The 26798-nt window shown below is 43.4% G+C and overlaps 1 protein-coding gene across 1 annotated transcript in view; it reads left to right on the top strand.

Moving 5' to 3' along the window:
- The window catches only part of ARMC3 (armadillo repeat containing 3), a 74127-nt gene extending 48266 nt beyond the window's left edge, over positions 1 to 25861 (top strand). Inside the window, exons 12-20 of the mRNA XM_054191499.1 lie at positions 190 to 439; positions 1613 to 1749; positions 5261 to 5429; positions 6328 to 6428; positions 7523 to 7615; positions 9105 to 9197; positions 12967 to 13164; positions 23004 to 23166; positions 25652 to 25861. Of these exons, the coding sequence (XP_054047474.1) occupies positions 190 to 439; positions 1613 to 1749; positions 5261 to 5429; positions 6328 to 6428; positions 7523 to 7615; positions 9105 to 9197; positions 12967 to 13164; positions 23004 to 23166; positions 25652 to 25861 (1414 nt within the window). The remainder of the gene's footprint in view (positions 1 to 189; positions 440 to 1612; positions 1750 to 5260; positions 5430 to 6327; positions 6429 to 7522; positions 7616 to 9104; positions 9198 to 12966; positions 13165 to 23003; positions 23167 to 25651) is intronic.
- Positions 25862 to 26798: the final 937 nt, after the last annotated feature.

A 26798-nucleotide genomic window follows, 5' to 3' on the forward strand; every position in this document is an offset into this window, starting at 1 on the left:
TGTCTGTGTAGGTTGTGCCTCTTGAACTTGACACTGTGAGTCATATATAAATGACATATGTATGTATATATATATATATATAAAATCTTGATATGTAATACTAATTTAGTTGGTAAATACAGCACACTAAGAAGAAAAAATGGTCCTAAAATAACCAAGATTATTTTTTTTTCTCCTTCATTTTGCTAGGGCTGCTGCTGAGGCTGAAGTAATCGAGCCACTAGTAAATACCTTGAACGCTCAGAGGGATGGAGCCGTTGCTAATGCTGCTGCAGCGCTGACAAACCTGGCCACGCAGGAGCCATTCCGCATAAATATCCAGAGCCGTGGTATTATGCGTGTGCTTGCCGGACCGCTGTGCTCGACCAACAGCCAAGTGCAAAGCAAAGCGGCGTTCGCTGTGGCTGCGTTTGGTTGTGACGCTGATGCAAGAACGGAGGTAAAACTGCTCTTTGAGGTTGTGGTTATTTGTATTTCTCGATCCTGAGGTTGGTGTTATACTTAACCTAGAATCTTTGTGTTTTGTGTCTGTCCTAAAAGTCCCAAGCTTTGTAGATAGTAACTAGTTTTTCGCTTTCATCATCGGCTTGTTCAGCTCCATTTAGCTCAGTTTGTCATGAGAACTTGGAAAGAGTTTTCTTTCATTTGTATTTATACTGCTGTATTTGCTCGCACCAAATTAATTTTTTACAGCTTTCCAGCGGCTTCAGTGAGCTTTAACCAGGGCTATATCTTAATCCCCATGTTTATGAGCATTAAACATTAAGATTTCGCTCAGCTGCAACTGTCGGCTGAACTTTGAAGATAAGTTCTGTCCTCTTTACTCTCCCTCAGTGTCGTTCTGTTGCCCACTTTCAAGGCCTGTACAGCAATGTCTGACCTTGATTAATAAGATACTGGATGTGCATGGCGTAAATGTAATTCAGACAAAACTCAAAATATAATTAATGCCTTGATCAGTGGCATCCAGCAAGTAGAACTTTTTGCTGTTTATCAATGGTCATGCTATTTTCCTTTCATAAATGAGGATGATGCTATGTGCATTCATGGATCATAAGCTGAGGTTTTCTCATGGGTCAAGGCTGTTAATTAGGACATGAATAAGGGGCATAGATAATTAATCTACCTCCTCCGATGTCCTTAAAATGTCTTTCTCTTCAAAAATCCAAATGAGCAATATTTCCTCCAGCGTGTATAGGAAAGAGACCATAGCACACAAGAGAATAGGATGTTAATAAGATTGTCATACATACAATACAATACAAATTCAAATACATTGTGATGCAAATTAGTTGCTAGGAGGCAACAGAATACAGAAAAAGCTGTGTCACTCTCCGTGGCAGTCTTGGGTTGCACAGTCTCTTCAGTTTCCACACCACGATCTAGTAACTGAAAAGCACGGCGGAGCCAGGAGGGATGTGTGCCTTGAACCGCTCTGAAGCTCGCTTCAGCTCCAGCCCATGCAGAGTCCACAGAAGCACAGAATCCCCATAAATGGCCTTTCTGCCAGCCCAGCACAGCTTGTCTACAACGCTTGAGTGTTTTGGACAGTGAACTTCACAGGCTGGGATAGGTGAAATACCTAAGTGGCAATGTCTTCATTTTTTTATAGTTAAGAAATGCAGGTGGACTGGGACCCCTCGTTGAATTGCTGCATTCTAAGAATAAAGAAGTCAGAAGAAATGCCTGTTTGGCTGTTATGGTCTGTGCAAGTGATGAACTAACTGCTGTGGAACTGTGCAGGCTAGGGTGAGTAGAAGTAGCATCAAGGGCCAGAGGGAAGATTTTGAAGTGAGACCTCCATTCAGTCAATCTTTACATATTTGTAGCAGAATAACAAAGTTAAGCTATGCTTTTTGGTAAGCAGAAACTACTTTTGCACCACAGATGTTACAGGTGAAAGGGTATTGATTTTAAGTAACAGAAGCCTTAAGAAAAAAACGTAAGACTGAAGAGCGAACTGTCTGGAATTATAAAAACGTTTATTGTTTCTGTGACTGAATTAGGCTTTATATTGAAGGTGTACTTATTTCAGTCAAAATTACACACCACAGTGCCCCATACATATGAAATTGAAATTAAGGTTGTAGGCTAGGTTCAATATACAGTAAATTGTACTTCTTACACACAGGCTAAATTTTATTTACAAGCTCTGGTTAACTGCAGGTGTGCTGAACTGTCACATAAAAGAGACTCTATTTTATTCCTTCTTAGAAGCTCCAAGTTCTATATATTAATATCTGAACTACAAAAGGTTATAAGAATTATGACACGGGGCTCCTTATACAGGGTGACTTTTTTAGTTATTGCTAAATTAAAATATATGTAATTGCTCTGCTCCCTCTGCTGGACACTTCTCTGCTTACTGCACAGATAGTTACAATCCATCTATGAGGGGATTCTGCAGAGTGAGAATCTCAGAAATTTAGGTCAGGAGAGGACCTCAAAGGTGATGTTATCCATCTGCCCACTGTAAGACTGAATCAGGTTCACTGACATATTTTTGCTTGTTCAGTGTAAATACCAATTCTGAGGGGTTTTCACAGCTTTCCGAGGTAACCTGTTCCAGTGCTGGAGTATCCTTACAATTAGGAGAGTTTTCTGAGTTCTAAATATCCCTTAGAGCAACTACACGTTGTCCTACATTCAGTGGGATTGAATAACTACCTTTTTTACAGCAACTTGAGTTTAACTTATTGAATTTTCTCATGTTCCATGTCCCTCCCTCATCTTCGTTTCATGACAAAGTAAAAATGTTAAATTTCTTTTCTTTTTTGAAATCTTGTGTCATTTTGTCACACATCTCTGAATTTCTCTCACTTATTTATGCCATTTTGAAGTGACACCTCCCAGCCTGGATGAGGTACTTCAACTGAGGTCAGACCACCATCAAATAAAGCTCAGTAATTATTTTCTATATCTTGCATATAGCACTGTTCTTATTTAATCCCTTCTTTGTGACAGTATCAGAGTAGGATTATAATTTATCTGTCCTTCCAGTTTGACAGCATATTATTGATAACAATACATTAAGCATAGTTTTTCAACCAGTCAGGCACTACTTCATGTTATTTTCCTGTAGATCATATTTCCCTGACTTGCTCATGAGTATTGAAGTAGGAGTATGTGAAAAGACTTATTAAAGTCAAAACATATCTCAAAGTCAGCTCATATCTCACATCTACTTCTTCTGCCTATACATTAAGTCATTTACCCTATCACGGAAGGGATTAGATTGGCTTTACATGATTTATTCTTGACAAATACATAATGGCTATTTCTTATCTCTCGTTGCTTGCAAACTGATTGTTTAATAATTTGATATGGTGTTCTTTGGACACTGAAATTTGGCCTTGTTCTTTGTTTTTCAAATCTAGATGCTATCTTTGCCCTTCCCCACTCTCCTGGCACCTAGCCTGTCCTCCCTGAATTTTCAAATACAATTATAAATTTTACCAATTCATAGAGTAGTATGAGATAAGTGTCCCCAGGGGCTGCTAACTTTGTCCCCTCAAACTTATTGAAGACACATTAAACCTACTGTTTCTGCCTCCTTGTTAGTATTACTGCCAGGCATCTGCTTGCAACCCTTTTATGAAAACTGAAGCAAAAAAGGCATCAGACACTTCAGTCTTTTCTGTGCCATCTGTTATGAGTTTTCTTCCCACATTGAGTAATAGGCCTACATTTGCCGCTCTGACTTGCAGCATATGAAACATTTATTTTGGTTTCGGTCCCTGAACAGTTGTGTCTCACTTTGCCTGTGGGTCTTTTGGGTTTGTCCCTTACTTTTTCTTTTCTGCTGGAAGTGTCAGTGTTTCCATTTCTGTATGAGTCCTTTTTTCGGTTTATGGGTCTTCACTGAATTTTTGGTGCAGCCGTATTTGTCCCTTTTTGACTCATCTTTCCTCCATGTGAGGGTAATGTGCCATTGTGCCTGTAATGTCATCTGTTTTAGACACTGCTGTACATATTAGCCTTTTCTTATTCATTTTCCCCTTTAAAATTCTTCCCTGCATTACTTGCTGGTTACCTGACTTTGTTGCAGTATGCTGCATGACAAAGAGCCTGTACTGCTCTTCCAATATTTTCTCCCATTGTTCTGATCTCGTTGAAGATGTCCCTGCTTACTGCAGGGGGGTTGGACTAGATGACCTTTAAAGGTCCCTTCCAACCCAACACATTCTATGATTCTATGATTCTATGATTCTTCTAAAAGAGAAGGTTGCCATTTGCCTTGCCTGAAAAACTTGTTCTCTGGAATTCATCTGACGTACCTTCAGAAGTCTACCTTGTAAATGTCCACAGCTGAGGCTCCCTGTGTAGTTCACAGAGAGAAATGGGCAGTCTAAATGTGGAGTTCATTTATATGTATGTGTGTATATATATATATGTAAAATATTGATTCCTTAGCACGTGAAGAATGTCTGCCTGTGTGTATAGGCACACACAGATATAAATTCGAATATGTACACACACACACACAAGAGTATATTGCCTTTTTTCTTTTTTTTTTCTCATTCCTAAAAAATTACAAAACTGCAGTATGCTATGTTCTCCTGATTCAGCTTCCTTTATCCTCTTAGTTTATCTTCTTAGTGAGCTTTTCCTAAGATTTTCAAGTCAGAATTTATCAGTACGTGGGTTTCAGCACCAGAAACAGCTTAAGAAATGAATTCCTGTCTTCCCGTGTCCCCACACAACTATTTGTTTCTACCTCCCCGCTGCAAAAATCCTGCCATGCGGGTGTCGCTGACACAACCGCTTGTGTTTCCGTGCTCATCTGTGTTTAGCAAATCTCTGCCAGCCGCGCGGACACAGCAACAGTCCTAAACCAGAAGGATTCACACATGGCGGGATGCACAACTGGAATCTGCAAATTGCATTGCAAGTTGGACAGAGAGCGAGCGAGAGAGAGGGGTTCCCTGACCTGTATCACGTGGTCGGCTCTGAACATTATTCCTTTTACTCGATTTTTACATCCTTCTTTTTCTGAACTTCTCTGTGGTCCTAACATCCTTCTGATAAAACGCTGTGGCATCCTGTCTGCATTTCTTTATGTAACAGTTTAACTGCCTAAAGGAATCCCTTTTGCTTTTGAGCACTGCGAGGCGTTTTCCTCCTCTAGAGAAAGAATTCTGTGCAGCACTTGGAAATGAATCTCTCTTGGCCTTGGTAATGCTGAAAACTAACTCTGAACTCTATAGTAACAATTAATTAGTATTTAATGATGAATTAGCCTTTGTATTTTGTTTAACAGTGCTCTAGACATCCTAGAAGAAATTAATCTATCAATAGTGCGCAAAAATAACTATAGTGAAGCTGCTCTGGAAAAGTTACTTGATAACAATCTCTCCCAAAAGTACAGCCGGATGGGATATTTATCATCAAGTAATATCATTACCGATGGATTCTACGATTGTGGTCAGGTAAACTACTTTAAATAAATTCCTCTACTTAGAAAGATTTAAATGTTCATCTTGATTTAGAAAAAGTAAGAGCACTATAGCAAAAGCCAGAGTCTGGCGATGTAAAATACTTTGTTCTCTTGTCCTGAAGTTTCCCAACTTTTATACTGATTTCTCTTGATTATCTTTCTCCATGGATGAAATCTCATCATCTTCACACTATCCCCCAGCTGCAGTCTGCTTCCCAATCCTATGTAAGCTCTGCAGACTTAGTTCCTTTCCAGATCCTTTCTCAGACCTTGGTTCCTCTGGTCTCTTTCCCTGCAGTATACTTAACACTAACCTGACACTGAATGACCTATGGACTTTTTGCTTGTTTATTTTTACATAAAGAAGTAAAGAGTTCGTATTTTCACCTTGGTCATGACCCTTTCTCTCACAAAGCGGTGTTTATATATAAAAACTGACTCCAGTATCACTTGTTAGGGCTGTGTTTGGTATAAATCTGAGAAGGACTTTTCAAAATGCCTAAGTGAATTAGAAATACCAGTCTTACTGAAAATCAGTGAAATACCTGGTCCTAAAGCACTTGGTTGCTTTTGAAGATTCCATCCTATATTGTAAAGGCTTCAGAGACAGGAACATTTCCTTATTCAAGAACTGTTTGGAATGACATAGTTAACAATAACTACAAGTTAAATCATTTATAAACAATCTTCTCTGAGAAAATTGATGAAGAAAATGCAAAAGAAGAAGAAAACAATTTCATGTATTTTGAATGGCCTTATAAGTTCTTATGTAAGTCTTCTGTTAAAGATCAGGAATTTTAAATTACTCTTTAGATACCTTTTAAATATATTTTTTCTCTTCATCTTTAACTGAACAGAACACCTTATCTTTTATGCTAATTTTCTTGTAGATAAAACCTGGAGTGAAATTTTTATCTTTGGAGGAACTGAGCATGCGAGAGCTTACTGACCAGCGGGCCATAATCTTCATTAATGCTAAACCAAAAGAAGAGTGAGTGACATTTGATCTACTAGCATTTATTGCAATAGCTCATCTTTTCTATCGTTTCCACTGTTTCCAGTACAAACTACGTAGTATAGATATATATACACACACATATATAAAATAGAGAGATCTGTTGTAATCCCAGCGAAGGGCATCATGTTCTAGAAGGCAAGAGATTTGTATTTTATAAGAATTTGGAAAATAACCTTTTTTCCCTCTAGACAGAAAAGATTTATTCAGTTGAGTTGTTTTTTTTAACTCAGCCACTAAAACTCATTCATTTAACACCCTCTGATTCCTGATGGTGGGACACCCCATGTTTTATTAGTTGTAACAAAGCTTGTCACCTGCCATAATAATTATGTCACCTAAGCTGAATGTCAACATGCGACAATGAAACCTATGACTTGATGATCTTCTTGTACAGACAAATGCATGGAGTTTTAAGCACAGCATCCCAAGAGGCAGGACAAAGCCAAGCACTGAGCTTTCGGGCTTGATAAAGAACCTGTGTCCATTTCTTCTCTGTTTAAGTTGAAGCCAGCCTAACAAATCTTCTTAGATTTGAATGCAGGAAGTTGGTATTGGGCTTGTTTAACTGGGAGTCATTTCCTGTAAACAGTCTCACAGATCAAAGAATGCTCTACCAATATTTTGCAAGTCCAAAACCGTCTTCTCTGTCAACACATCACATATTTGGTTTACAGTATCATTAGCTTCCCTTTTAAGCTTGTATATGACACCGTAAAGATGTCTGAGAATATCTTTGACAAATGAAATTTCCATGCTTTGTGTTGATCCCTAGTGTTATCTTTAACTATCAGGTTTTCTTTCTTTGACTTTGTTACAGCTTCTTGCCTTTGCACCTTGGCAACAGTCTTACTCCCCAGTTACTTTTGTGTTCATCATTTGGTATTCCATACTTCATTTTTGATCCCCGATTCAATATCCAGTTTATCAGTGGTTATGGTATTTCTTCCACTTATATACTTCCTATGAATATATTTACGGCCCTTTAAAATCAGAACTCTGTTTTCATAGTTTAACATGCAAATACTCGCTCTGCAAATAACATGCAAAAATATCTTGTTCCGTTTCAGTCTTGCAGTAGAGGAGAAGGCACAGGATTCCTTTTTTGAACAGACTATCTTGTCACCTTCTATTTCAAGAAAAAGCAGTAGAGACAGAGCAAGGTATTGTTTTAAGATTTGCTAGTTGTCAATGCTCTAACATTAGAAATAGAATTCTGAGTGAAAAATGGTGATAAACAGTTTCCTAACAGAGTACAAATGCTCAAATGCAATGTTAAATATGTTTTCAGAGTCTTTCTTTCACCTCCTAATTGCAGTAATCTTCCTTTGTCTACCTTAGTAATTATTCCTCTCCCTCCCCGTGCTGTATTTGGACATATCCCATTTATTTGGCTGTTTTTCCTTTCAATATCCCTTGAAGGCAGTGAAATGCTGTTATTTTACAGCTTGACACCAAGACCCACGGAAATTGGGGTAGAAGTTCTTTCTCAGTTTAGAACCCAGTCCCACGAAAAGTTCCTACACTGCCTACATGCATCCTTATTTCTAGATTAAATTTCTTCCAGTGAAATTCCATAGATGACTTAGAGGTGAGAAAGGTGTGCTCAGAACTGTGCCAGTTTTGACAGCAACAAGCCTAAAAAAGCCTCGCTCTCGCAGGGCTCCCTCTGACCCATACAATACACCAGGTACAGTCCTGCCGTCCTTGCTGTGGAACTGACCTGGTGGGCACGTCCGCTCACACCAAACAGGTCAGAATCTCTAACCTTGTTGCGGGAAATTAATTTACTTCTATTACAGACAGAGGATCTGAGCCTGCCCCTCCCACCCGCAGAGAGCCGATCACAAGATATTTGGGGTTTAGCAGTCTCATTCTGGTTCGTTGTAGGTGTTCACTAACGAAGGGGCATAATGAACAGAGCTTTCTACTTCAGCTGTTAGGGCACTGACCTGAGAGGGCCGAGACCAAAGTTCTAGTTTTTTGTCTTGGTGACTTTTAATATAAAGTGCTTAGTTTGTTCCTGTGGAAGAAAACTGAACCATGGTCTCCCAACTGAACCGGTAACTCTTTATGTAGAACAGCAGCACAATCACAACCATGACAGCGCCTGTCAGAGAAGGCTCTGCCTAATTCCAGAGGAATGTTCAGGATTCCAAATCCAGTCCAAATAGGGCCTCTTTGCTATCAGTGGGATGGTGTCTAGTCCATGGTAGGACTGTGATGTAACCTACAGCTCTTCTCGTTTTTTCTGTTAGCTAACTTAGTTTGCTGACCATTTATCATGCTGGTTTCTGTGGGTCCCAGTCCCGACTTCCTGGTTTTCCTTATTTTATGGTACAGGGGGCCTTAGCCATGCCTCAGGGCTTTTGATTCTAGTTGTTGGTGGGCATTACAAAATGCTAAGCGCTGCAGGGTTGGGAAAAAAGGTAGAGACGGAGTGTCTGTTGTAGGAACTGAGGTGCTGTGCTTGCAGTTTGTAGCTTGGAGCTCATCCATGAACTATGACATCCTACTGTCTGTACAGGCATTTTATTGATAGAGATAATGGTTGATTTCTTAGATTGCTTATATATTTCTGTGTATGTATGTATCTGTGTGTGCTTGAGAGATGAAATCAAGAGCAAATTGGAACCTGCTTTGTAATCTCAGGAGCTCAATGGTATCTCCAGTGGAGGAAAAGCAGGAGTTATCTGGACAACGGTCTTCACTGAGCAAAAGCAGCACTGGAGAAAAAGGCTTAAGGTATTATACGTTGAATTATATGTGTATCAGTTGGTTTAGAACTGACATGCAAATTGTTGACAAATAATAGCTACTGACTGTGAAGGGTTGAAGTTCTGACTTAAATCAGGACCCTCTTTGTGAGATAAGTCTATACAGAATTTATTCACTTCCAAGGCAGACGTTTACATTTGACTAGTTATTTGGACTGCAAGCACTTCTGCAATTCAGTTTAAATCATTTTGTAGTAGATACCTGAAATGGATCATATGGATGGCATTGTGGAAGGTTCCTGTTGCAAACAGTTCCTGATGCAGAAGAGTAGATACTGCATCTTGAGTGTCTTACCAGGCCTATTCTAGCTTCTGCTCGTTTACCAGGTCCTCCTGATGCCCAGCATGCTCTGGTCATCACCCAGCACACATATGCCAGTTTATTCAAAGGGAGCAAGAGGCAAGGGGAGATATTGAGCCCCAGTTAAGTTTGTTCTGCACCAGTGGGGGATTCCTTCATCTCAGAAGATGCTCTGGAATCATAGACCATGTTGCATAGTCTCAAGCAGCTGCGCAGAGCTGGGAGACCTGTTCTGACGAGATAATACACTTGTTTATTGCAGTGTGAGATGAGGATGGATGGTTGCTTGTAATTTATGTCAGTTACACAGTAAATGACTGCTCTGTTAGCAACCATAACACTTTTGGAAAGCAAAAAATTTTCTTTAGGAAAAAACAAATACGTGGTTCCGTTTCACATAGCAAACTTGCAGAGATACAAAGACTTCTTTCTTCAAGTATGAAATAATTGCTTTTGAATGTCATGATCAAGTTGTATGATTTATAACCCCATTGTCATTCATTCTGAATCCATAATTCATACATCATTATTATTATTAATTTGTGAGATATATGGGAGTTACTTGAAGGTCAGTATCTGACTCCAAGTCTCAAACATGCTTAGACTTTCTTCCTACATATTTTTTCCTTTGATCATATGCTTCTGTTCATCATTATTTTGGAAAGTACTACTGAACACAATTTAAAGCCATTGTTTTGAAAATGTGATACTACTTTATATAAACCATAGTTGAAAGCGAAGAGAAAGGGCAGTTGGAATTGTCTGCTGGAAGTGTTTGAATTAGATGTAAAGGAAGTGCCTCGCTGATAGTTTGACATACATTTGCATAGACAGATAGAGACATTTTTGATCAAACAGTTGTGTATCTGATGTACACATTGGCTGGGCTAAAAGATAATATTTAATGTAGACTGATAAATGTGCGTTTATTCCATGCTATGTTGCAGTATAGCATTTAAGGAAGTATTTTCCAATGCTCATTTAGTCCTTTTCTAAAAACAGCCAAGGCATTAAGCTATGCAAAAAAGGAAAGAAAATAGGTGTCGTGGCTGTCTTTTGGTGGTAGGGTATTGTATTGGCTGCTTTCTTCCTCACTGTTATGGTTTAAGAAAACCCATAACAATTTATTGTCATTTAGACAATTATTCTATCACCTGATGACCCTTCCCCAGCTGGAAAGGGGAATCGGGAAAAGCAAGGAAACACAAGGTTTGAAATACAAATAGGTTTAATACGATAAGACTAAATCATTAACAATAACACTAAAGAACCAGTATTGATCCCGATACCAATGTAAAACATACAAGGATTATACTCAGCCAATTCTATCAGCAGGAAGCTGTGCACTCCCAGCAGTGGACAGCAAATGTCAGACACTGCGAGCGCTGAGGCTTCGGGAGGAAGGGAAGGGCTCAGGGGTCCGGCACCAGGGCAAGGAGTTCTCTGGACCGCCACCATCAAAGGACAGAGAGAACTACGCAGCAAACACTCTAATTTATACTGAATGTGATGTTCACCGTATAAAATAATCCTGTTGGCCAGGCCGGGCCTCGCTCCTCCTCATCCATGCACCTGGCAAGGCTCGAAAACACCAAGACCTTGAATCCCACATAGCCTAGCTGGCTAGAAAGTAAATATTTTCATGAATTCAGACACTAGAGTCTTCTAAAAGTTCTTCCTGAAAACTGGAAAGAAGGACAATAAGAGTGATTCAAGAGTCATGTGAGTAGATAGGAAAAGGGAACAAATGTTCCTGCTATAGCGCTGTAATTTAGCAGTGCACTTTTCATAGAGAAAAGAAAGGACTGGGAGAAGAGAAGGGAAGAGCAGGGGACACAGAGAGAGAATGGCCAAGGAACAAGGATTATACCATTTGTAGAAATTGTTTTGAAAACCTGCTAAGTCAGACACCAGAGAGGTGGGAATAATTCAGGGTGTTTTTTTTTAAACAGGATATACTTAACCATAATCATAAGTGTATAAATGGAGAAGTAGGTAGCTGTTTAATCCACCATTGTAAAGTCCCCTGGCTATAGTTAAATAGAGTCACATTAGATAAAGAAAACTGTTTGTCTGCTTTTTTCAAATATAAGTGTAATTAATAACCAGAACAGTTTATTTAAGAGGGTGGTGGATTTTCTATAATTTGGAGATTAAATCTTAATTGGTTATCCTTCTAAAAAAATGTGCTTTATGAAATCTATGAAAAGGGCTTTTTGTGAATATGATAAATTTCAATAGGTAAAAGAAAAGTTTGCAAAGTATTCTGAAGACAGATTGCTTGAATTAGACTACCGATAAAGGTATATGCCCTTCTGCTTTATCCAGTGCCTTCCGTCTTAAGAGTGCTGTTCATTGTAAAAATTTTAAGAATAACTTGAAAATCTTACAATAATGATAGTGTGCCCTGGAGCCGTGTACTCCAGTCGTCCTTTATTTCTTTTTCTTCCTTCCAAGAATGCCAGAAGTATTATGGATTTTAAAAAATAAGCCAGAACTTTTAAACTAAGGAAAGAAATTTTGTCATATTTCACATTGGAATTATTTGGGACCTATGCTGAAAAAAGACGTAATGTTTACAAAAACGCGAGTTGCCTGTGTTCCCACCAAGGAAGAATCCTGAAGCGTCTGATTGTATAGATCTTAATGATACCTCTGATAAGATAGTGATTTAGTGGTTGCTGCGTAAGTTGTGAAACGCACCAGCTAAGCTGAACGAGCATTTCATTTGTACCTCTGCTGGGTGCTTATGGTGCCTCTTCAGGATCACAGTCATTTTTCAGATTCTGAACATTAGTGAAAAAGGCAGCGTGTACAATGAAAAAAGTCAGCAAAAACAGATCCCTCGTAAAATCTCCGTCTGCAAACCCTGTTGTAGTTTGTATAATGCTTGAAGCACGTGGATTTGCAACTGCAGAGACCACTGCTTGGCATGTCCTGCCAAGGTTTCAGGCGGGCTCGTGAGACCGTTTGTTCCTTTATTTGAAGTCCAAATCTCTATCGAGTAAAAACTCAGGGGAGTTCATGATTTTTAATTCATGACCGTATGCAACCGAGCTGTAACTGTCTAAAAATGTTTCCTATGTACTCTCTAAAAACTTGGTATTGTTGTTATGTAGCTGTATGTAGGTAAGTGTCTTCTCCCCTAGATAATCCATGTATGGGAAAAGCATATCAGAGCCACAGACAAACATAAACTGAGAATTTACAGGAATAGTAATATGGAATTAGTGTCACTCTCCTGAGGGCATGTTCCACAAATATTCTCTACAGCTTTGTAGATTTTGGACTATTCATTATCAAGAGAAAAGATTTCCCCTACCTTTCCCCCAAAATCAGCTTGTCTAAAATGTCCTGTTGGAGAACTACTGTATTAGAATTTGAACTTTAGAGATTACAGTATTCTAAATATGTGTATGGTTTTTTTCTGTGTAAGAAAAGGGAAGGGGAAAAAAGAAGATGAAAAAATGAAAGAAGTTGCTCAGATTATATCTAAAGTCCAGGATGAAATAAATCTAGAAAATTCACACTGGCTACCACCACCTGACTTCATTTTACTGGATTACATTAATGATGCTTCCAGAACAATTCTACCACTAACTACTACCCGGGGACAGGTTGTGGCTCTTGCGCAGTGAGTACCGAATTGTGTTTCCGTAGATAATGCAAATAAGTTGAATTGGTAAAATAACAGTTTTCTCATTGCCGTGGTTTAGCCTCAGACGGCAACAAAGAACCACGTGTCGCTCGCTCGTGCCTTCCAAACACAGGAAGAATCGTAAGAAAAGGCAAGACTCTTGGGTTGAGACAAAGGCAGTTTAATAGAACAGCAAAGGGAACAGGCAAACAACAACAACAACAACAACACGGATAGGGGAATATACAAACGCGATTACGGAACCGCCGCTCCCCCCGCCGCTCGCCGCTCGCCGGCCGGACCGGGGCCGCCCCAGCCCGCTTTTAAGCAGCAACTTCCTGCCCCCTCCCCCGGCAGCTCAGGGTGGGCGTGGCTCACATGGCATGGAATACCAGGAAAAGTTAACCCTATCCCCACCGGAACCAGGACATTATCCACCCCTTATTCCATACCATCTATGCCATGCCCAGCAGGTTCCAATGAATTGCCACCACTTTCCCCTGTTATATATATATATATATACACATATAATACCCTTAGTTTATGGGTCATCCCTCCAAAGTGTCCGTTGAGTTCTTTTAATCCACGGCTTTGGGCTCCATCTGTTAGAACAGTCTCTCAGGGCAGGTGAGATGCTGGGTGGTGCTGGTCTGTTGCATGCTGTATTTTTCGGAGCTTGTGACTGGTGCACCTGGTGTGGCTCATGCACGCAGTCTGTAGGCTGAAGATGTAGATCTTGAGGAAACTGCTATAACAGCACACAATCTGATTCATTGGCTATTCTCGCCCAAAATCAGATCTCCATGAGGTACACATCGGACTTCCCCATCCTTCCGCATCACCCACCAAGTGCACCCAGGTCCTTGGGCAAAAGCAATCCCACGGATGGGTTTGCCTTTGCCTGAGGCAGGACTAACCCAGACTGTCTTCCCTAGCATATTCTTCATGTGCACTACGGGGACTTTATCCCCTTCTACAGTACGTGGAAGTTTTGATTGGGCAGGGCCAGCCCGATTGTTAGATCCCCTGGTGTTAACTAGCCAGGTAGCTTTTGCTAAATGCGTATCCCAGTGTTTGAAAGTCCCACCACCCATTGCTCTCAGTGTAGTTTTTAACAGTCCATTGTATCGTTCTATCTTCCCAGAGGCTGGGGCGTGATAGGGGATGTGATACACCCACTCGATACCATGCTCTTTGGCCCAGGTGTCTATGAGGCTGTTTCGGAAATGAGTCCCATTGTCCGACTCAATTCTCTCTGGGGTACCATGTCGCCACAGGACTTGCTTTTCAAGGCCCAGGATAGTGTTCCGGGCAGTGGCATGGGGCACAGGGTATGTTTCCAGCCATCCAGTGGTTGCTTCCACCATTGTGAGCACATAGCGCTTGCCTTGACGGGTTTGTGGCAGCGTGATATAATCAATCTGCCAGGCCTCCCCATATTTGTATTTCAGCCATCGCCCTCCATACCAAAGAGGCTTCAAACGCTTGGCTTGTTTGATCGCAGCGCATGTCTCACATTCATGGATGACCTGTGCAATAGTGTCCATGGTCAAGTCCACCCCTCGGTCACGAGCCCATCTATATGTCGCATCTCTCCCTTGATGGCCTGAGGAGTCATGGGCCCACCGAGCTATGAATAGTTCACCCTTATGTTGCCAGTCCAGATCCACCTGAGCCACTTCAATCCTAGCGGCCCGATCCACCTGCTGGTTGTTCTGATGTTCCTCCGTGGCCCGATTCTTTGGTACGTGGGCATCTACATGGCGTACTTTCACAACCAGATTCTCTATCCGGGCAGCAATATCTTGCCATAGGTCAGCAGCCCAGATGGGTTTGCCTCTGCGCTGCCAGTTGCCCTGCTTCCACTGCTGTAACCATCCCCACAGAGCATTTGCCACCATCCATGAGTCAGTGTAGAGATAAAGTACTGGCCATTTTTCTCGCTCAGCAATGTCCAAAGCCAGCTGAATAGCCTTCACCTCTGCAAACTGGCTCGATTCACCCTGTCCCTCACTGGCTTCTGCAACCCGTCGTGTAGGACTCCACACAGCAGCCTTCCACTTTCGATGCTTTCCCACAATACGGCAGGACCCATCAGTGAACAGGGCATATTTCTTCTCATTTTCTGGCAGTTTATTATATGGTGGGGCCTCTTCTGCACGCGTCACCTCCTCCTCTGGTGACATTCCGAAATCCTTGCCTTCTGGCCAGTCCATGATCACTTCCAGAATTCCCGGGCGACTGGGGTTTCCCATTCGAGTTCGCTGCGTGATCAGTGCAATCCACTTACTCCATGTAGCATCGGTTGCATGATGTGTGGTGGGGACCCTTTCTTTGAACATCCAACCCAGCACCGGCAGTCGAGGTGCTAAGAGGAGCTGTGCTTCTGTACCAACCACTTCCGAAGCAGCTCGAACCCCTTCATATGCTGCCAATATCTCTTTTTCTGTTGGAGTGTAGCGGGCTTCGGATCCTCTGTATCCACGACTCCAAAACCCTAGGGGTCGACCTCGAGTCTCCCCTGGTGCTTTCTGCCAGAGGCTCCAGGTAGGGCCGTTCTCCCCGGCTGCGGTGTAGAGCACATTTTTAACATCTTGTCCTGCCCGGACTGGCCCCAGGGCCACTGCATGGACTATTTCCTGTTTGATTTGTTCAAAAGCTTGTCGTTGCTCAGGACCCCATTTAAAATCATTCTTCTTCCGGGTTACTTGATACAGAGGGCTTACAATTTGACTGTAATCTGGGATATGCATTCTCCAAAAACCCACAATACCTAAGAAAGCCTGTGTTTCCTTTTTACTAGTTGGTGGAGACATAGCTGCTATTTTGTTGATCACATCCATTGGAATCTGACGGCGTCCATCTTGCCATTTTATTCCTAAAAACTGGATCTCCTGCGCAGGTCCCTTGACCTTACTTCGCTTTATAGCAAAACCAGCGTTCAGAAGGATTTGGACTATTTTACTCCCTTTCTCAAAAACTTCTTCTGCTGTGTTTCCCCATACAATGATGTCATCAATGTACTGCAGATGTTCTGGAGCTTCACCCTGTTCCAGTGCAGTCTGGATCAGTCCATGGCAAATGGTGGGGCTGTGTTTCCACCCCTGGGGCAGTCGATTCCAGGTGTATTGGATGCCCCTCCAAGTGAAAGCAAACTGTGGCCTGCACTCTGCTGCCAAAGGGATTGAGAAAAATGCATTCGCTATATCAATCGTGGCATACCACTTGGCTGCCTTGGACTCCAGTTCGTACTGGAGTTCTAGCATGTCCGGCACAGCAGCACTCAGCGGTGGCGTGACTTCATTCAGACCACGATAGTCTACAGTTAGCCTCCACTCTCCATTAGATTTTCGCACCGGCCATATGGGACTGTTAAAGGGTGAGCGAGTCTTGCTGATCACTCCTTGAACCTCTAGTTGACGAATCAGCTCATGGATGGGAATCAGAGAGTCTCGGTTAGTGCGATACTGCCGCCGATGCACCGTTGTGGTAGCAATCGGCACCTGTTGTTCTTTGACCCTCAACAACCCCACAACAGAAGAATCCTCTGAGAGACCAGGCAAGGCAGACAACTGTTTAACTTCCTCTGTCTCCAAAGCAGCTATGCCAAAGGCCCAGCGGTACCCTTTTGGGTCCTTAAAATACCCTCTCCTGAGGTAATCTATACCAAGGATGCATGGAGCCTCTGGGCCAGTCACAATGGGATGCTTTTGCCACTCATTCCCAGTTAGGCTCACTTCTGCCTCCAGTACAGTCAACTCTTGGGATCCCCCTGTCACCCCAGAAATACAAATGGGTTCTGCCCCTCTATAGCTTGATGGTATTAAAGTACACTGCGCACCCGTGTCCACTAGAGCCTTATACTCCTGTGGGTCTGATGTGCCAGGCCATCGAATCCACACCGTCCAATAAACCCGGTTATCCCTTTCCTCCACCTGGCCGGAGGCAGGGCCCCCCTAATACTGGTCATAGTATCCATTACTCACTTCTTGCATAAATGACTTGGAAGTTCCTTCAAGAGGATCAGAAGCAAGATCAAGCCTTCTGCTTTGTCTGGGGAACGGCCCACTGGAAACTGGGGCGGCACTTTTCCTGGAGGGATCCCCTTTTGTGGTTGTCCTTCCTTGCAACTCCTGTACCCGTGTCCGCAGGATCGAAGTAGGTTGTCCGTCCCACTTCCTCATATCCTCTCCGTGGTCCCGCAGGTAGAACCACAGGGTGCCTCGTGGTGTGTACCCTCTGTACTCTCTCTCTTGAGTGGGGAAATGCCTGCTTCTAATAGCTGAGATGCTGGCCCGTGCAGGTGGGGAGTAGGACATATTCTCTTCAAGTTGCTGGACCTTCCGCGACAGTTTCTCCACAGCTGAGACAAGGGGGGAAGAGAGACTTTCTTCATATCGCCGGAGCCGGCCAGCTACCTCATCCACCGTTGGTCCCTCTTCACCTTTCCATTCCATTACTGCCAGGGAGTTGGCATATGATGATGGTGCGCTCCGTACAAACTTCCGCCACATGGGCCTTGTGCATCGCACCTCATCAGGGTCTGTGGGTAAGTCTGCATTGTCCAAGTCATAATAAATCATCTCCCGCACGGCTAATTCTCTCAGGTACTGGATACCTCTTTCCATGGTAGTCCACTTGCTTGGCTGACATACAACATCCTCGCTGAAGGGGTACCTCTCCCTCACGCCTAACAGGAGTCGTTTCCAGAGGCTGAGGGCTTGGGTCTTTTTCCCGATCGCCTTGTCAATGCCGCCTTCCCTAGACAGGGATCCCAGCTGCCTGGCCTCCCTACCCTCTAATTCCAGGCTACTGGCCCCATTATCCCAGCACCGGAGCAGCCAGGTGACAATGTGCTCGCCTGAAAGTCGGCTAAAATCTTTTCGCATATCCCGCAGCTCACTCAAGGATAGGGATCGAGTAATTATCTCTGGTTCTGCCTCTTCCTCCTGCTCTCGTGATGGCCCTGGTTCATCATCATCTCTTACTAAGCGAACTGATTTCTTTGTGTACTTCTTCTTCTGTATGGGGGCAACTGATACTGGCATGGGTTGGTTCCCTGGTTCAGTGGCAGTGGCTACCACGGGGGTTGCAGTAGCCGCAGTGTCTGTCGCAAGGATTGCAGTAGCCGCAGTGTCTGTCGCAAGGATTGCAGTAGCCGCAGGGGCCGCCGCAGGGGCTGCAGCAGCCGCAGGGGCCGCCGCAGGGGCCGCCGCAGGGGCTGCAGCAGCCACAGGGGCCGCCGCAGGGGCTGCAGCAGGGGCTGCAGCAGCCGCAGGGGCCGCCGCAGGGGCTGCAGCAGGGGCTGCAGCAGCCGCAGGGGCCGCCGCAGGGGCTGCAGCAGGGGCTGCAGCAGGGGCTGCAGCAGCCGCAGGGGCCGCCGCAGGTCTGGTTTCCATCTCTTCCCCTTGAGGGTGCTGCATAATTCTGAGCAGTGCCTGGTAGATACTGGCCAGGGCCCAGCACAGCGCGGTGAGTTGTGCCTCTCTAGAATAGCCACAGCATTTTCCCTTCAAATATTCTACCACTTGATCAGGGTCCTGTAATTGTTCAGGGGTGAAGTCCCAGACCATTGGAGGTGAGTAGTTCTCTAGGTACCTGCCCATGCTCTCCCACATGCCATGCCACCCCTGACTATCCAGCCTCGGAGCAGATCTCCGGGTGGTAGTCTTAAATAGTCGCTTAACCCAAAACAAGACCTGGAACGTATTCAGGAGACATAGCACTACGAACACGCTAGTTTGAGTATCCCAAGGATATTCAAAATTCTCAAAAGCTGTCATACCTGACCCGAAGGAGAAAAGGGAGGCAAAAGGGCTGGGGAAATTATTAACAAATTCTGAGAGACGGTGTCCAATGTACGGACAGGACAGCAAAACCGCATAAACACCCCAAAATAGCCGTCTGAACAGTGATGTTATCATATCATAAACAGATATCGCACAGGACAGCAGAATAATAATCCTCATCCCTGTTCCAGACATGGTAAACAGCATCGCAGGGAGTACATAAGCCATATAGGAATTTATGTAACACAGCCATGAGAACAAACCAAGCAACATGATGACCAGTGACTACTTACCTAATAAAATAAATGCATACAAAAAAAAAAACCAAAACCGTTTTTTCCACGTTCTAGTTGGATTCTGTCGTTATCTCAACCCTTCGAGCCCCACGTTGGGCGCCAAAAGGACTGCCGTGGTTTAGCCTCAGACGGCAACAAAGAACCACGTGTCGCTCGCTCGTGCCTTCCAAACACAGGAAGAATCGTAAGAAAAGGCAAGACTCTTGGGTTGAGACAAAGGCAGTTTAATAGAACAGCAAAGGGAACAGGCAAACAACAACAACAACAACAACACGGATAGGGGAATATACAAACGCGATTACGGAACCGCCGCTCCCCCCGCCGCTCGCCGCTCGCCGGCCGGACCGGGGCCGCCCCAGCCCGCTTTTAAGCAGCAACTTCCTGCCCCCTCCCCCGGCAGCTCAGGGTGGGCGTGGCTCACATGGCATGGAATACCAGGAAAAGTTAACCCTATCCCCACCGGAACCAGGACACTCATCCAAGGACAACTTTTCCAGATTTTTTATTTTTCCCATCCTTAATTGGAATCCAAATGAGCTTTGATCCAGAATTTTGACATAATTTTAGATTTTAAGCTTCTTGTTTCTAAATTTGTTGTATTTAGTTTAATTTTTCTAAAATAAAATACCACTTGCAACAAAAGGGTACAAACTTCTCATTCTGAAAATATTCATATGGACAATTTCTTTTTTTTTTTTTTCACATTTACATACATGTATTGATCCTTTCCAAGGAGCACATCAGCTGCACATAGCATCTATATCATCAAGGAACTGGAGGCACCCTCGCCTAACACTGAGACTGTTGCAACTTAGTGTAGGATGTCTGTTGTTTCTCTTACAGCCTCTCTTGCCTAGTTGGTTTGGAAACCCCTCGGGACAGAAACTCTCTTGTATTTTGTTTTCCTATGGAGCCAAAAGCACGAGACATTTTTCTAGTGTAGGTTTTAGGTGCTGCTGTAATTAACATCCTGATGATTTAATAGTGCCAGAATATCGCAATGGTGCGTGTACGGACTGTTGTTATCAATGTGTGATTCATTAGTTACACTGACTTCTCAGCCTTGGGCACCAATCACTGTCATCTCCAAGCAGCGTGCTGCTTTCATCTTCTCCTTGGTTTAACCTTTACTATCTTAGCAGTTTCCTGGCTGCCTCCTGAATCCGGGGAGTTCGGCGTCAGATCCCGCTGAGTCTCACAAAATTTGTTTCTTCTACTAACTCTCATTTTTAATGAAGTGCTCTAATGTGATATGAGGAATGACTTTTCTGTTGATTGCAAAATTTGGCAGGACAGATATTCATCCTTAACTATCCAGCTGTGTATAAATCACGCTGCCTTCCTCAAGGTGGAATCCATAAAACGCTCTTTCAAATCCCCTCTTCAAACACACCAACGAAAATACTTGCAGGCGCATAACCCAGAGAAACAATCACGGGAAATTTAAGTAGAATGTTTTCTGCAGGGATTTTTATGTGTATGTTCCATTTTAAAGGGCTGCCTGGACAGCGTGTGTGGAGTCGGAAGGCGAGGAGGAGGAGGAGAAGGCAGCTGTAGAGCCCTGGGCAGCCTGAGCAGAGCTCCTGCTGTGCTCACAGGGGAGGGAGCTGGGGCAGAGGGGGGGACACGCGATAGTGCTGGCTCTCTGCTTTTAAACAACGGCAGCACACCTCTGTACTGTGCTTGTAGGCTTGGGAAGCTTTGCTCTCCTTACTGGGGGCTGGCTGCAGGCACAAGCGGCACAAGTGACTGCGTGGAGCCCCCCCGCTTCTTCAGGCTCATCCAGTAGTTCCCCACTTCAAGCCACCATGCCTAGCCTGCTCAGCGGTAGCTCCCTGTACCCGTGCTGTCACAACCAGCACCTCCTCAGGCACTAGGGTTTGAGAAATGCGGCCTTTGAGGTTGCCTTGCACGTACGGTGAGGACAGAGCCCGTTCACAGTTACCGCAGAGGAGGTCACGCAGATTTTAGCTCCCTGCCCAAAGCAGTGGCTTGTGATTCCCACGTCAGCTCTGCAACACTTTGTTCAGAGTGAGAACCCTCAATAACACTGGTGCCTGTGGCTGAGGACATGTTGAGGAACAAAGGTCTTCGCATACAGGGCCGTGCACAGGGGAGGTGAAGGTGTCTATGAGGAGGTAGGGGCTTGATCCTGTAGATACACAATCACCCAAAAGACATGCTTTTGGCAATGCTTGCACAGATTGTGATTTCTGATCTTCTGTTTCTTTGACTGAGACATCCTTTTTAATGGATAAATACATGTCCCTCACCGCCCAAATATTGGCTTCGATATAACCAATCGTAGAATCATTTAGGTTGGAAAAGACCTTTAAGATCATCAAGTCCAACCATAAACCTAACACTGAATAAGAAAGCATATGTAGAAGTTGAAGTACCCTTCCTGGATATAGTTGCTTTCCTATATTGGGATCATTACCGATGGCTTTATTTTTGTCACATAGAATCACAGAATCACAGAATGGTAGGGGCTGGAAGGGACCTCTGGAGATCATCTAGTCCAACCCCCCTGCCACAGCAGGGTCACCTAGAGCAGGTTACACAGGAACGTGCCCAGGTGGGTTTTGAATGTCTCCAGAGCTGGAGACTCCACCACCTCTCTGGGCAGCCTGTTCCAGTGCTCTGCCACCCTCAAAGTAAAGAAGTTCCTCCTCATGTTTAGGTGGAACTTCCCATGTTCAGGTTTGTGCCCATTACCTCTTGTCCTGTCCCTGGGCACCACTGAAAAGAGCCTGGCCCCATCCTCCTGACACCCACCCTTTAAGTATTTATAAGTGTTGATAAGGTCCCCCCTCAGTCTTCTTTTTTCCAGACTGAAGAGACCCAAATCCCTCAGCCTTTCTTCCTAAGAGAGGTGTTCCAGTCCCCTAATCATCTTGGTAGCCCTTTGCTGCACCCTCTCCAGCAGTTCCCTGTCTTTCTTGAACCGGGGAGCCCAGAACTGGACACAGTACTCCAGGTGTGGCCTCACCAAGGCAGAGTAGAGGGGGAGGATGACCTCCCTTGACCTGCTGGCCACAGTCTTCTTGATACACCCCAGGATGCCATTGGCCTTGTTGGCCACAAGGGCACATTGCTGGCTCATGGTCATCCTGTTGTCCACCAGGACTCCCAGGTCTCTTTCCACTGAGCTGCTCTCCAGCAGGTCAGCCCCCAACCTGTACTGGTGCATGGGGTTATTCCTCCCCAGGTGCAGCACCCTACACTTGCCCTTGTTGAATTTCATAAGGTTCCTCTCTGCCCAACTCTCCAACCTGTCCAGGTCTCTCAATATGGCTGCCGCCTCCTCCTCCTCCTCCCCTTCTGACTCAACACATTTTTATTACTATTTGAAACAAACGGAAGGGCTAGAGATTGTAATACATAGCTCACATAATCTGTTAGCTGTAAAGATGATGTAAAGATGTAAAGAAGATGTTAGCTTCAGAGCAAGTTCCTCAGTAATTACACTGATATTGGTGATTTTCTCTGAGGACTTTGTGCCTATACTAGGCCTCTCCAGAATCTCTGTCTGTGACAAATGTGAATGACCTGAGTTACGGTTACCTGTATTTAACAGTGAGCATATTTAAAATATGAGTTAATAAAATAACTGAAGCAAAATAGCAGGAGTATTAAAGCCTTATATATCATTCACATATTGCTTGTATACATTTCATTTTGCTATACTTTTGTGATAAATAGAAGAGGAATTATAGATGTAATTGATCCTGGTAATACATTGGAACAGGTTTGTTGCAGACAAGATGGGTGGCCCGATTGAAAGAGACAAACTACATGACTTCAGCTGGGAACTTCACGTAAGTGAAGTAGAATTTGAACTGAAAAGCAACATCGTGCCTATCGGGAAAGTCAAAAAAGGGACATTCTACCACAGGGCTTTACTTTTCAAGGTACATTAACATTTATTTTACAACACAACATATTGATATGAAAGGGGTATTATAAACTAAAGTATACTTGCAGCAGTATAATATAATATTTATATTCATGCAAAATCTTTTGTATACACTGAAGTAATTTTTCACTGGCAAAGTTGATTTCCCAGTGAATGAAAGCCAGCATCGCTTCTTTCTGTAAACATTCTTGTTGTCATTAAATTGTCTTAAGTGATATCAGCAGAATACTTGATAAATGGCAAAAAGCCAAAATATTTGATTGGGAGTCAAAACATTTTACATTTTCTGTAAACTGTAAAATATTGAATTATGCAGCTTCCTTTTTTTTCTGTGCTGCAAATGTACACTTGTTGGGACAATTTTTATTTGGTATCTATCCAATATTCTATGATAGTGTAGAACAGCTTTTAGGTTCTAGTTTCTTAGTCTGGGAAGATTCATTTCTTCTGTCCTCATGTGAAGCTGTACTGGTACAGCTTATCTGACCCATCCTTTTTCCTTGGCTGTTGGGTGGCTGGACTTTTCTCCTTCTTGGATGGAAAGGAAAAGAAAAGCAAAGGCATAGCACATTTAGTGGGAAGGACCTAGGAAACAGTACACAGGAGAAAGAGCACAATCCTAAATTTATAGTATCCATGGGGAGAGAAAGTTCCCGACATATTTTATGAGGTCTGTGGGCATGAATTAATTGTACTGGAGCAGCACTGATGCTTGCGTATCCTCCACTGTCCTAAGAAGCCTTTCAGAGAATCGTAGAATCATAGAATTCCCTAGGTTGGAAGGGATCTTTCAGGTCATCTAGTCCAACCATCAACCTAACTCTGACAAAAACCGTCACTTAACCATATCTCTAAGCACTACGTCTACACATCTTTTAAATACCTCCAGGGATGGTGCCTCAACCACTTCCCTGGGCAGCCTGTTCCAATGCTTAATAACCCTTTCAGTGGAAAAATTTATCCTAATATCCGTCCTAAACCTCCCCTGGCGCAACTTGAGGCCATTTCCTCTTGTCCTATTGCCTGTTACCTGGGAGAAGAGACCAGGACCAGCCCCCCCTTCTCTACAGCCTCCTTTCAGGCAGTTGTAGAGAGCAATAAGGTCTCCCCTCAGCCTTCTTTCTCCAGACTAAACGACCCCAGTTCCCTCTGCTGCTCCTCGTAAGACTTATTCTCCAGACCCCTCACCAGTTTCATTGCCCTTCTCTGGACCCGCTCCAGCACCTCAATGTCTTTTTTGTAGTGAGGGGCCCAAAACTGGACACAGTACTTAAGGTGGGGCTTCAGCGGTGCCGAGTACAGGGGGACAATCACTTCCCTACTCCTGCTGGCCACACTATTTTTGATACAAGCCAGAATGCTGTTGGCCTTCTTGGCCACCTGGGCACACTGCTGGCTCATGTTAACCTGGCAGTCGACCAACACCGCCAGGTCCTTTTCCACCAGACAGCTCTCCAGCCACTCTCCCCCAAGCCTGTAGCGTTGCCTGGGGTTGCTGTGACCCAAGTGCAGGACCCATCACTTGGCCTTGTTGAACCTCATACCATTGGCCTCAGCCCATTGATCCAGCCTGTCCAGGTCCCCCTGCAAAGCCTTTTTAACTTCAAGCAGGTCAACTCTCCCACCCAACTTGGTGTCATCTGCAACTGTTCTGAGGGTGCACTTGATCCCCTCGTTCAATCATTGATAAACATATTAAACAGAACTGGCCCCAATACCGAGCCAGTAGGGACGGATCACCTCTCTTAAAGCCATGGCAGTCTAAGCAACGGATATCCCTGTAACAAGTTAAAAATCTTTCAGGATTTCATTCCTTCCCGGCAGATGCATTCTGAGGGAGCCGGTTTGTAGCTGGAAACCATTACGCGTCTGTCAGTGAGAGCGCAGCACAGAGGAAAGGCAGGTGTTTCATCTCACAGGCGCTGGCCTCGCATTTCATTGCTTCCCACATTCCCGTGCCTGAAAAGCAAGGAGTGTTCTTCGGAGCGAAGCAGTGGTCCTGAACTTACACAGATAAAAGTGTTGCATTTTTGCACTTAATATTTCATACTAGCTGTGTGTGTGCAAGGTACCTGCACCTCATTGCTTGAATAGACGGTTCTTCAAAATGTTATTCAGAAATAAGTCTTCCAACTGGAAAAAAACCAGTGCTGGGTACTGTGGGTGTTGCACTTCATTTGAGATCTGAAGGACTGGCTGATAAACAAATGCATCCGTGTCTGAAAAGAGTTAAAATGAATATTTTTCGTGTTGTGCATAGAATATGGTAGAAATAACATTTAAAAGCCTGCACTTTCTAAGCGGAACCAAAAATAAACATTTGCAGTTTGGAACACTTTAGAGATTTACAAAGTCTGTTTCAAGAAAGCTCTTGGCCTTTCGGGTACTTGTTTTCTTTTTAAGCATCTCTTGGCCTTGCTGTACATCACAGAAGCCACGTGTAGTAACTGCAATTAACTCCTCTTTCTTTCCTTTTTTAGGTGATAGCAGACAGAATTGGCATTCGCTGTAGTTTAGTTCGTGGCGAGTATAACAGAGCGTGGAATGAAGTTGAATTGGTTGAAGACTCTCCTCAAGGAATAGCTGGGCTTCTGCTTCCTCCAAAAAAGTATATGGTAGATCTAATGTTTGAGCCAGGCTTCTTGATAAAACAAGGAAGTGCAGAGGCAGATCAATACAAACATATTTAATCATCTTGACAAATTTTGCCAAAATGACTATGTTAAAGATGTTTGCAATGCTAATATTTATGAAACATAAGGGGTTTCAGGTCCAGCTATCAAGAAGAAGCATAGCTGGTATGTTGTCCTAAATGTTTGATTAAACACATTTTAGATATCCAACTTCAAGGCTTAGAAATTTTGTTTATTTTTTGGTACTGTTTTAAGACTAAGCTGTAAAACTACAGATTAAAATTTGTGAGATCAAGAATATTTGGTATGTGTTAACATTATAATGCTTATTAAATAGGTTTAAATTATTTCCCAAATACACTATATCCTTTTTTTTTTTTTTACACTCCTTCAATTCCCATGCACATTTGTAGGAATTATATATCCATGAAGCAAGGAAGCGTGACATCTGGTGAAATAACAAGTCACCTAAAAACAACCGGACAATTTTTTTGTGCGAAATAACCCAAGAACCATAAAAAAATGCGGTGTCTGTGTTCTTGTAGTTTTTTAATGTTTGTATACGCACAGTCACTTTGCTTTGCTTTGCAGAGGTTTGTATCTGTTGAATTCATTAGTGCTTACGAGCGTGATCCCACCACTCCCCCTCCCTCCTCCTCTGACAGGCAGCATGATTTTCCGGTAGCCCTTTGGGGGACATTTTATCTTTCTGTTGTAAATTCACTCATATGGCCTCATGTTTGTTTTTTTTTACCTTATGTTCAGTAGTACTCTAGACATCAGAACGAAAAAGAACTCTGGAAACAAAATAGATGATACGCGAGCAGGACCGAGTGGAAAGTGAGGATGTGTTTCTTATCATTGCTACGTAGCAGGTAGGGGGCTGCTGAATAGCGATATGCTCTCGCTGACAGGCACGATCGGGTGTAGAAACCTGCAACTTTGAAAGTGCAGGAAATGGAAGTAAAATAAGAATTAATTTCCTACTAGCTAT

This window comes from Rissa tridactyla, chromosome 2 (assembly GCF_028500815.1).
Source record: "Rissa tridactyla isolate bRisTri1 chromosome 2, bRisTri1.patW.cur.20221130, whole genome shotgun sequence".
Lineage (NCBI taxonomy): Eukaryota > Metazoa > Chordata > Aves > Charadriiformes > Laridae > Rissa > Rissa tridactyla.